General features: G+C 34.5%; 1 protein-coding gene across 3 annotated transcripts in view; it reads right to left on the reverse strand.

Moving 5' to 3' along the window:
• Positions 1-12,461, reverse strand: part of NID2 (nidogen 2) — a 117,351-nt gene extending 104,890 nt beyond the window's left edge. For 2 of the 3 annotated variants that reach the window (XM_051977943.1, XM_051977942.1), the window contains exons 1-2: positions 12,156-12,448; positions 11,064-11,372 (exon numbers count right to left, since the gene is read on the reverse strand). In XM_051977943.1, coding sequence (XP_051833903.1) covers positions 11,064-11,372; positions 12,156-12,380 — 534 coding nt within the window. In that variant the 5' untranslated portion in view covers positions 12,381-12,448. Of the gene's footprint in view, positions 1-11,063; positions 11,373-12,155 lie in introns of all 3 variants that reach the window. The other variant, XM_051977941.1, reaches the window with a different exon arrangement.
• Between the last annotated feature and the right edge of the window lie 518 nt (positions 12,462-12,979).

The raw sequence follows: 12,979 nt of genomic DNA on the forward strand, positions 1-12,979 counted from the left end.
AATAGCTTTTTTGTGGTGGCAAAACATTAGAAATTGAGGGGATGCCTATCAATTGGAGCATGGCTGAAAAATTGTATATGAATGTAATGGAATACTATTGTACAGTAAGAAAAAGTGAGCAGGTAAATTTCAGAAAAAACCTGTAAAACCTTCTATGAACTGATGCAAAGTGAAATGAGCAGAATCAGGAAACATTGTACAAGTAACAGTAATGTGTATGATGATCAACTATAAATGACTTAGCTTTTTTCAGCCACACTGTTGATCCAAGACAAATACAAAGGGCTGATGGAAAATGCTATCTACATATAGAAATGAATGCAGATCAAAGCATACTTTTTTATACTTACTTTAATTTTTTCATTTTTTTTCTTTTGGTCTGTTTCTTCTTTAACAACTATGACTAATATGAAAATATACTTTACATGACTGCACATATATAACATATTAAATTGCTTGCCATTTTAGGAGAGGAAGGGAGAATAATCTGGAACTCAAAATCTTGTAAAAATGAATAGCCCAAAAAGCTATCAAATTGTGCATATCCTTTGATCCAGCAGTGTCTCTACTAGGTCTACATCCCAAAAAGATCGTAAAAAAAGGGAAAATGACACATGTACAAAAATGTTTGTAATAGCTCTTTTTGTAGTGACAAGGAACTGAAAATTGAGTGGATGCTCTATCAGTTGGGAAATGGCTGAATAAGTTATGGTATATACCCTTTTATTTTTCTGATTAAGCATGGGTCTAGATGCATAGCCATTGAACAGTATTATACAGCAAGGCCATGTCAGCAAAGACATGCTTCAGATAGCGAGCCCATCTCAGTTCTTCACTATTTCCTAAGACTTATTGATTTTTCTGCAACTAGTAAGATCCCACAATAGGCAGCCTACAATAGAAGGCATGGCTAGAAAATTAGGAAAGGATTGAACTAAAACCTCTGCAAAATACTTATAGCCAATTTCAATGAAAATATCATCAAAGAGCCTTGTATAGACAGTGGTAATGCCTAAGCAGTTGTAAGAAACACATAGACCAAGGTCCTGGAAACACTCTGGCTTCACCCTTTCAGTTAGAGAAGATGGGTTGTTGTCATTGTTATTTTGTCAAGTGCTTCTTTTCCCCCCCGCAGTTAATGAATTTTCCTAAGGTACAGCTTAAAGCCGAATTTATCTGGGTATGCAATCATTTTTTACTTCCTTTCCTGATGAAGTAATCAAATGGAGCGAGCTAGGACCTCCAGAACAACTCCGCTAAACAAAAGGACAGAGTTTTAGACTGTGGGCTGCCAGGCTCCCATTTATGGGGGCAGAGGGACCAGTCTATAGTTAATCCAAAAGAATGGTGGTATTCATTGCAGCTTGAAAGGTGGACTTATCTTGCCCCAAGACTGAGAAGGGCCCTCATTAGTCTAGCTCTGGTCAGGAGGAGGACCCATGAGGGACAAGAGGCTGAGTTATCCAAGATGAATAAATTTTTATGAAAGTTAGATATGATAGACTATGGAGAAAAGGGAACAGAAATAGAAAGAAGTTTGGTTTTTCTCAGCGGTATATAGAATCTTTTAAAAACTGGATCATGTATTAGGGGCATAAAAACCTTACAAATACAGAACAACAAAAATATTAAATGCATCCTTTTCAGATGATAATGCAATAAAAATAACATTCCATATAAAGGGCCATAGAAACATGGATTAAAAATTAATTGTAAATTAAACAATCTAATTCTAAAGAAGGCTGGGTCAAAGAACAAATCACAGAGACAATAAATGATTTCATTAAAGAGGATAACAAAAATGAGACATCACACTAAACTTATGGGATGTAGGCAAAATAGTACTTAGGGAAAACTTATATCTCTAAATAAAATAGAGAAAAAGCAGATCAATAAAGTGGGCATGTAATTTGAAAATTAGGAAAAAAAAGAACAAATTAATAATTCTCAATTAAACACCAAATTGGAAATCCTGAAAATGAAAGGAAAGGTAAATAAAATTGAAAGTAAAAAAAAAAAAAAAACACTAACATTAAACTAATAAATAAAACTAAGGGCTGGTTTTATGAAAAAAAGCTATATAATTAATTGATTGATTGATTGACTGCATTGGATTGTCTTAAAAGAAGAAAACCAAATTACTAGCATCAAAAATGAAATGGCTGAATGCACCACTAATAAAGATGAAATTCAAACAATTATTGGGCAATTTTGCTCAGCTATATGCTACCAAATCTAATAATCTGAATTGATTTAATTCATTGATTTAATGAAAATTTACCAAAAAAATGCAAATTGACCAGATTAATAGAAGAGGAATAGAATACTTAAATAATCCTCTTAGAAAAAGAAACTGACTAAACAATCTGTGAGCTCCTTAAACAAAATCCCCAGGATTAGATAGCTGGATTCACAAATAATTATATCAAGTATCAAAGAACAATTAATTCCAATACTATATAAACTATTTGAAAAAATAGGCAAATCAACATAACAAATATGATGCCAAAACATAAACCAGAAAAAGTAAAAACAGAGAAAGAAAATTATAGATAATGAATACTGATGGAAAACTTTAAATAAAATACTAGCAAGGAGATTTTAGCAACATATCACAATGCTTATATACTATGATGAAGTGAGATTTATGCCAGAAGTATAATTGACGATATCAATAATAAAAAGAACAAATATCATGTGATTATCTCAATAGATGTAGAAAAAACTTTCTGACAAAATACATTTCTTTTTTAAAAATTTTTTTTCTAGTTACATGAAAAACATTTTACATTGTTTTTAATACTTTGAAAGCAGATTCTCATCCTTCCTCCCCACCTTGACTGTTCCCCATTAAGAAGGCACTTGTGAAGTTATACAAAACATTTCCATAAAACTCATACTGTGGGAAAAAACAAAACAAAACAAAACACAACAACATAGATCTTCCTAGCACTACCACCATACACACACACAAAAAAAAAAAACCCTCAAGAAAAATAGTTTTGGTTTTTTTTTTTTAGAGTATGCTTTAATCTGTAACCAGATATAATCAGATAGCATTTTTCATCATAAAGTAGTCTTTCAGAGTAGTCTTGGACCATTGTATCCTGAGAATAGCAAAGTCATTCACAATTGATCATCCCTCAACATTGCTATTACTTTGTACATAATACATTTCACTGTGCTTGAGTTCATGGAGTACTTGCCATGTTTTTCTGAAAACATCCTGCTCATCATTTCCTATAGAGCAATAATATTTCATCATAATCACATGCCACAATTTACTTAGTCATTTCCCAACTGCTGGACATTCTCTCAATTTCCAAGTCAAAAAACTGCTACAAATATTTTTGTACATACATTTTACATTTTTAAAAATCTAATTTGGGATTGATGTGTAGTAGTGGTATTGTTAGATTAAAAAATACGTATAATTTTATAGCCATTTGGACATAATTCATATCTTCTGATCATCAACTGGGGAATGGCTTTTTAAAAATAAATTTGACAATACTTAGGCATTGCCACTGTCTAAAAATAAATTATAAAAATTTTATAAATTTTAAATAAATTTTTATAAATTTTATAAATTTGATTTATAAATTTTATAATTTTAAATAAATTCATAAATAAATAAATCTATATATTTGAGAAATGAGGGTCTTCATCAGAGAAACTTGCTTCAAAATTATTTTCCAATTAAAATTGCTAATGATATTTCTCCGCTATTTATTCTATTCTATTTCTCCTTTTGCCTTTCCTCAAAAGTGTTTTGCTATTGAGACTACTCACTCCACCAATATTTCCTCCTTTCTATTACCCTCCTCCCTTTCCATATTCCCTTTCCTTTCTGCTTTCCTGCAGGTTGTGATAGATTTCTATGCCCATGTTAAGTGTATATGTTATTTTCTCTTTGAGCCAATTCTGATGAAAGTAGGGTTCACTAATTCTTCCTATCCTCCCTCTCTTCCCCTCCCCTGTTACAGCTTTTTATTGCCTCTTTTATGGCACATAATTTATATTATATATTCTCTCTTTCCCTTTCTTCCAGTATATTTTATCTCACCTCTTAATTTTATTATTTTAGATGTTATCTAAATATTCATACATGTACATACATACATACATATATATACCCTGGCTATCTATGTTTCTAACTGCCATGATGAGAAAGTTCTTACGAGTTACAAATATCATCCGTCCATGTAGGAATGGAGCAGATAAACCTTATTAAGTACCTTAGCATATCCCTTTCTTAATTACTTCCTTATGCTTCTTCTGAATCCTCCATTCGATAATCAAATTTTCTGTTCAGGTCTTTTCACCAAGAATGTTTGAAAGTCCTCTAGTTCATTGACTATCTATCTTTTCCCCTGAAAGATTATACTCACTTTTGCTAGGTAGGTGATTCTTGGTTGTAATCCTAGTTCCATTGTCTTCCAGAATATCATATTCCAAGATCTCTGGTCCTTCAGACGTTGCTATATCTTTTGTTATCCTAACTGTGACTTCACTATAACTGAATTATTTCTTTATGGATCATTGCAATATTTTCTCCTTGACCTGAGAGTTCCAGAATTTGGCTATAATAGTTTTGGGAGTTTTCATTTTGGGATTTCTTTCAGGACAGATTGGTGGATTCTTTCAATTTCTATTTTACCCTCTGGTTCTAGAATATAAGACAGTTTTCCTTGATAAATTCTTGAAAGATGATGTTTAGGCTCTTTTTTTGATTATGGCTTTTAAGTAGTTCAATAATTTTAAAATTCTCTCTCCTGAATCTATTTTCTAGGTTAGTTATTTTTTCCAATGAGATATTTTATATTCTATTTTTTCATTCTTTTGGTTTTGTTTGCTTGTTTCTTGATTTCTCATAAAGTCATCAGTTTCCATTTGTTCAATTCTAATTTTCAAGGAATTATTTTCTTTAGTGAATTTTTGTGCTTTTTTTCCCATGTGACCAATTTTGTTTTTAAGGCATTCTTCTCCTCATTAGGTTTTTGTATTTCCTTTTGCATTACCCTCAATTCTCTTACCAATCTTTCCTTTATCTCCCTTATTTACTTTTCAAAATCTCTTTTGAGCTCTTCCATGATCTGCAACCAATTCTTTTTTTTTTGGGGAGGCTTTGGATGTAGGAGCTTTGACTTTGTTATCTTCTTCTAAGTGTGTGTTTTGATCTTTCTTGTCACCATGGTAATTTTTTAGGGTCAGAATATTTTTTTGGTTGTCTACTCATTTTCCCAGCCTATTACTTGGCTTTTAACTATTAAAGTAGGGCTCTGTTTCCAGGATAAAGGTATACTGTCCCAAGTTTCAGAGAGTTTGTGTAGCTGTTTTCAGAGCTGCTTCTAGGGACCTGACCACAAGTATACTTTTGTGGCTAAAGCAACAGTTCTTTCTCAGTGCTATTAAAGAAACTTCCTAGGAGCTAAAGCTTCCAGAAGCTGCCATGCTGCTCACACCCACTCCTGGTTTTCTGGTTTTCTAAGGCCCTCTAACCCTAATGACAGACCTATCCTACTGACCTTGCAAAATATCTTTGGTCTCTGAGCTGAGAGGTCTGGAAACCACCAGTACTGTCTCTGATACAGAGGCCCAAGGACTATTCTTGCTTTACTGTAGTGGAGCTGGGGACATGCCGGCACAGCCTGAAAGGGAACTGTGCACTAGATTCCCAGCCTGGTGCCACAGACCTTTTCTGCCAATCTTCTTATTGTTTTATTTTATTGTTTTAATTTAATTAATTAATTTAATTTAATTAACTTTAATTGTTTTCTATTGTTTTTAGCTGAAAAATGTTCCACTCCATCTTTTTGTTCTGATGCCCTAAAATTTGTTTAGTGTCATTATTTAAAGGAATTTGGAGTGATTTTGGGGAAGAGTCACTGCCTTTACTCCAAGATCTTGGCTCCACCTCTTAAAACAGACATTCCTATTTTAAAAAAAAGAAAAAGAAAAACATTCCTAGAAAGCATAGAACAAATAATAAGTAATATCCACTTATAGCCATCAGCAAACATTATCTGTAATGGAGATAAGCTAGAAACCTTTTAAGTAATATCAGGGCTGAAGCAAGCATGCTCACTATCACCATGGAGGACCATTTTTCATTGTTGTAGATGTAGCAATAAGACAAGAAGAAGAAATTGAAGAATTAGAATAGAAAGTAAGGAAACAATACCCTTTGCAGAAAAAATGATGGTATACTCAGAGATTCCTAAAGAATCAACTAAAAAACTAGTTGCAATAATTAATAACCTCAGCAAAGCTGCAGCATACAAAAGAAACCTACATAAATAATCAGCATTTTTATTTACTACTAATAAAGTCCAACAGGAAGAGATAGAAAGAAAAATTTTCTTTTGAAACAACTGAAACAACATAAAATACTTGATAGTCTACCTGCCAAAACAAAGCCAAAGGTAATTAGCAGATCAACTCATAAAGTACAAAACATTGCCTACACAATAAACTCTCTGAAAATCAGAATGAATAACATAGAAGAAAATGATTCAATGATGCCAGAAAAAATAGTCAAAACACTTAAAAATCAAAGAAAATATTAAGTATCTAAAAGCAAAACCAAAATGGAAATCAAGTAATACAATATATTATGCCTGAAATTTAATCATACTTGAACTTCATCCATATCTGGGTCAAACATATACAGAGTTGGACATTTCATTTAATAGGGAAATAGGAGATAAACTGAAGAAAATGGGAATTAGAGGGATAGTACATTAAGGAAGGATTATTATAAGAAAAACATATTCTAATTAAGGATGCCCAAAAAATTTTAGTTTTGTTATGAGATAGTAAAGAACTGGAACCTGAAGAGATACTTAAAAATTGAGAAATAGCTGAATAAGCTGTGAGATACAAATGTAATTGAAAATTATCATGTTATAATCAATGATGAAAGGGATAACTTTAGAAAAAACAACAACTGGGAAGACTTATAAGAACTAATACACAGTAAAGTAAACAAGACCAGGAGAACAATTTATACTGTGACAACATTATGGCAAAGACAACTTCCAAAGAACTAGGAACTCTGTAATATCTTATCATGATTCCAGAGGAAAATGATGGAACATGCTGTGTATATTCTGATAAAAAACTGAAGGACTCAGAATGCCCACAGTTGGTGGAGGAGGAGTTGGGATAAGAAAGTGAGGAGAACTGAAAAAAAAAAATTATGATTTAAATAAATAAAAGAAAATGCATGTCATTAGGAGAACTGAACAAGAAAACTAGTGACATTGTACGTAGCATAGGAAGGAAGAATGGAAAGTTAGGAAGGGGCCAGATTAAGAAGAGCTTTAAAAGACAAACAGATAATTTTATATTTAATTCTGAAGGTAATATGGAGACATAAAAGCTGATTGAATGGGGTTGAGGTTGCTGACATGGTCAGACTTAAAACTTTATAAAGAGCACCTCAATAACTGAATAAGGGAGAAAGGAGAGAAGAGACAGGAAAACCAGTGGACAGAGTTTTGCAAGAAACATGAGGTGATTAGCTTCATCAGGATGATAGCAGCACCACAGGAGAGAAGCTGTACCAGATCTAAAATTATATTATAAAGCAGCAGTTACTAAAACCATCTGGTATTGGCTAAGAAATAGACTAGTTGATCAATGGAATAGGTTAGGTTCAAAGGACAAAACAGCCAATAACTTTAATAATATAGTGTTTGACCCCAGTTTCTGGGATAAGAATGCATTATTTGACAAAAATTGCTGGGAAAATTGGAAATTAGTATGGCAGAAACTAGGCATTGACCCACACTTAATACCGTACACCAAGGTAAGGTCAAAATGGATTCATGACTTAGGCATAAAGAATGAGATTATAAATAAATTGGAAGAGCATAGGATAGTTTACCTCTCAGACCTGTGGAAGAGGGAGGAATTTATGACCAAAGAAGAACTAGAGATCACTATTGACCACAAAAATAGAAAATTTTGATTATATCAAATTGAAAAGTTTTTGTACAAACAAAACAAATGCAGACAAGATTAGAAGGGAAACAATAAACTGGGAAAACATTTTTACAATCAAAGATTCTGATAAAGGCCTCATTTCCAAAATATATAGAGAATTGACTCTAATTTATAAGAAATCAAACCATTCTCCAATTGATAAATAGTCAAAGGATATGAACAGACAATTCTCAGATGAAGAAATTGAAACTATTTATAGCCATATGAAAATATGCTCCAAATAATTATTAATCAGAGAAATACAAATTAAGACAACTCTGAGATACCACTACACACCTGTCAGATTGGCTAGAGTGACAGGGAAAGATAATGTAAAATGTTAGAAGGGATGTGGGAAAACAGGGACACTGATACATTGTTGGTGGAATTGTGAACACATCCAGCCATTCTGGAGAGCAATTTGGAACTGTGCTCAAAAAGTTATCAAACTGTGCATACCCTTTGATCCAGCAGTGTTTCTACTGGGCTTATACCCCAAAGAGATACTAAAGAAAGGAAAGGGACCTGTATGTGCCAAAATGTTTGTGACACCCCTGTTTGTAGTGGCTAGAAATAGGAAAATGAATGGATGCCCATCAATTGGAGAATGGTTGAGTAAATTGTGGTATATGAACATTATGGAATATTATTTTCCTGTAAGGAATGACCAGCAGGATGATTTCAGAGAGGACTGGTGAGACTTACATGAACTGATGCTAAGTGAAATGAGCAGAACCAGGAGATCATTATATACCTCAACAACGATACTGTTTGAGGATGTATTCTGATGGAAGTGGATCTCTTCGATAAACAGAGCTAATTCAGTTTCAATTGATCAAAGATGGACAGAAGCAGCTATACCCAAAGAAAGAACACTGGGAAATGAATATAAACTGCTTGCATTTTTGTTTTTCTTCCCGGGTTATTTATACCTTCTGAATTCAATGCTCCCTGTGCAACAAGAAAACTGTTCAGTTCTGCACACATATATTGTATCTAGGATATACAGTAACCTATTCAACATGTAAAGGACTGCCTGCCATCTGGGGGAGGGGGTGGAAAGAGGGAGGGGAAAAATAGGAACAGAAGTGAATGCAAGGGATAATGCTATAAAAAATTACTCTGGCATGGGTTCTATCAATAAAAAGTTATTAAAAAAAAAAAAAGAAGAAGCATGAGGTGATTAGCTTCATCAGGATGATAGCAGCATCACAGGAGAGAAGAGAATATATACACATATACATATATAATGTTAAAAAGGTAGAATTAACCCTCAACAGGTTGGAAAGAAGACTAAGAAAGAATGATGAGTTGAGGATGACATCCATGTTGTGAACTTAAATGACTGAGAAGATGATATTAAAGGGAAAGTTATGAAAAGATGAGAATTTTGAGAGAAAAGACGATGAGTTCATTTTTATTTTAAATTATTTAAAGAGGTACATAGGATAACAAAAGAAGAGGACAACTCAAGTACCTTAAAGTCACTTCACTGACTTATTCTAGCTCTATAAGTTTGAATATTCCCACTTTTCCCTCTTTATTTCTCTGATAGTTAATGTACTTTCTAAAATATTTAATTTATGGAGTTGGAATATAATTGATTCTGGAGATTAGTTACCATATCTTGTATATTACATGGGATGGCAATAGTAGAAGTGTGCTGTTTATGGTAAAGTTAAATGCCAATGTTTCACTTAAAATCTATTGGAAATGATGTAATTTTTCTGAAATTACTGGTGATGAAAGTCTCAGATGTTTGAGGGGTTTGTTTTGTTTTGCTTTTCATTTTAAAAATCCTACAGAAAAAAAAATCTTACAGGAAACAAAGTTTGACTAGAAATTAGAAAATAACTCTTAGTTAGTTACTTAGAAACAGAAAAACAATGGTGATCAAGTGACTCACACACTATATTATATCTGAAATTTAATGAGAGAATTCCTGGTGTGGAAATTTCTTCTATCAATGCAGATTAGCAGCTCACTTTTAACTTATAGTTTTAAAGGTCACTTATGACACCAATAGATTACATATATGGCTCATTGTCATATAGCTGGTATGTGGCAGGGTCAGAATTTGAATTAAGAATTTCCTAAATACAATGCCTCCCTCCCCACCAAACCACATTGATTTTTATATTGTACATAACAGAAATCTTGTAAATGTTTGTTAGTTGATTGATAGAATTCCTAAGGAACATGAATAACCTCTGTATTATTTTGTGACTATAGAAACATTTCTTAACTTCTCTGTTTGGATACTCATCTTCTTATATTTATAAAATACTGTAAGGATTTTTTTAAAGGTTAATTTTAATTCAAGAATTTTAAACCTTCTAAGACTGTGACTCTAAAGTCACATAATCTTCCTCTTACAGGGAGGAGATCATGGTTGTGTAGAAAATACAAAAGAAAGAATTGACTCAAGAGTTAAGAGTACTTGGTTGGATTCAAATTTTATGACTGGTATACTACTTAATGTAACCTTAGATTATAAAGTGAGGGATTTGGACTAAATGACTTCTGAGGTTCTTTCTAATTCTAAATCTATGATTCTATGATCCATTTCTTGAGACTGATTTCAATTGGTAAGCTTTCAAATTCTCATGATTGTCTTTGAGGTTACATGCCATAAGAATTTAGTCAATGTTGTTCCTAAGCCAGAGGTAAAAAGAAAAAAGAAAACACACACACACACACACACACACACACACACACACACACACACACACATATAATGTGGAGAAGCTTCCCCATCTATTCAGTAAATCTTATCTTCCAAGAAAGACTTCCTTCACAGAAAATCACTCCTAAAAACCATGCAAAAAACACACAAAGCAAACTTATATTTGTTTTATAGACAAGTCCAGAGCATGTCAATTTTAAAAGTTGATTCTTAATTAGAATTAGAAAATTTTGTCTAGTAAACATTTAATGTATTGCCACTTTAGTTAAAACTCCTCATTTTCTGTTTTTACTTGTCTTAAAATTCAAGCCTTCTACCAATGACTCCATTAACATGTGCCCCAGTGGCTTTTCCTCCTTCAGAAAGAGATAACAGCTGTATCACTTACCAGCCTCGATGGTGACACATTGTGTGTCACTTTTTCATAGGCACCTACTTCCTCCCAAGTAGCAAGAAATGCATGGGTTGGTGTGAAATTTCTTGCAGTTTTGGGAAACCCAGTACGAATATATAGGGCTGCCTGGTTCAGGATCTCCATCGAGTCATCTTCTCTATAAGAGATCTTTCCTCTCCCATTGCTAGTATCAAGGTCAGACAAGAAGGGGGCAATGGCAGGGAATTCTGTGGGAAAGACATCATTCACATATTGTCTCTCTCTAGGAAAGTTTTGTGTTGAGATGATGCCATTCGTGCCCACCTGGTAGAAAAACAAAAAAGCATCTTATAAAGTCATATACTACTGGTATCATGCCATCAGTTATAACAAATTTTAAAGATTTGTAGTATTTCAAAGTTATATACCCACACTCCTACTCATTTCCTCCCCAGTAATTTTATTCTCAAGAGTTCATGCACTCCCTACTCTCAAAGGATCAAAAAATATTACCCCTCTGCCTAAAAACCTTAATTTCAGTCCTAGAAGATTTCATTAATCATAACCCTTCGCCAAGATCTTCTTGAGTCAAGAAAGTTGTGGTTTTTGTCCTAAATAGCCCTGGGAATTTTTTTATATCCCATTGTCACTCCTTCATAGTATGGAAGACATGTACTCCTTTGAAAAAAAACTCTCTATCCTATCTATTTCTGAACATAATGCCCTGATATCTGAATTCCCCTCTCCCTCCCCTCCCATTTTTTTTTGACTGAAGCAGGTCCAACTGAAAATTTTGTTCCGTCCTAGATGCTGGAAGGGTGTTGGGGTCAAGTAATAATATCCCGTAAAAGAACTATCTACAAAACTAAGAAAACTCCAGTCTCCTCTCCTTTCTCTAACTCTCCCTTCTCCTCTTCTTTTCTTTCCCTTCATTACCTCCCTCTTTTCCCTCTCCCTCTTCTCTTTCTCTCTCTCTCTCCCTTTCTTACTCCCTCCCTTTTTTCTTCCCTCGTTCCTTTTCCCTTCTCTTTCTTCCTCCCTTCCTCCCTCCCTTCCTCCATTCCTCCCTTTCCCATTCTCTTTGTCTTTCGAGACAGAGAAACTTACATAGAGGCTATTGAACTGAGCTTCATAGAACCTCAGGGGTCTCTTCAGTTTTATCAAGGCTGAACTTTCATCATCCCCTTCCTGCAGGAATTGATCCCCCCAGGCTTCACCATACTGAAAGAGGTCCTGTGGGTGGAGAGCTGAAGACAGAGGTAGTTGCCAGTGTAAATGCAGCAGCAGCAGCAACACTTGCCTCTTTTGAACCGTATCCCTTTCTACCTTCATGGTATGCTCTCGGGATTGCTTTAGAAGCAGAGCGAATCCACACCCCAGGACAACCAGCCCAGAATCGGGTGCTCCAAACATCCGACCAAAGACTCCCTGCTAGCACTCCAAAGCCAGGGTGGGACTCCAAGTCTTTTCTAAAATTCTGACTGGCTATAGCAATCCAGACAGGAACCAATCAGAGGAGCTACAGAGTCTGAGAAAGTTCAATAATAGTGGCAGAAGCAGCATCTGGTTTTCGTTAAAAATTTTCTAGACCGAGGCCCTACTGAACATGCTTCAGTGGTGGAGGCTGCGGCGGCTGCGGAAGGAGATAGACTACACGAAAACAAAAGTCCACTGCAGCCCCCTTGTTCTGATCTTTTTTACTTTACGTTGGGAGAATCATTCTTTGTCGGAGTGGTTGCCAATCTACCATTTACACTCCTGACACCAAACAAGCAGCCCCCAGTTCCCAAAGGCAACACTGAGGAGAAGATATGACTTCATGCTTGGCCTGGCTAGGGATAGGACTGGGGGTGGGGAAATGCCCGCGCCTTCCAGATGGTAGTCACTGCTAGCGTCCCAGTGCAGAAGCCTTGTTTTTGCTTGGATGGAAT

This window comes from Antechinus flavipes, chromosome 2, assembly GCF_016432865.1.
Source record: "Antechinus flavipes isolate AdamAnt ecotype Samford, QLD, Australia chromosome 2, AdamAnt_v2, whole genome shotgun sequence".
NCBI lineage: Eukaryota > Metazoa > Chordata > Mammalia > Dasyuromorphia > Dasyuridae > Antechinus > Antechinus flavipes.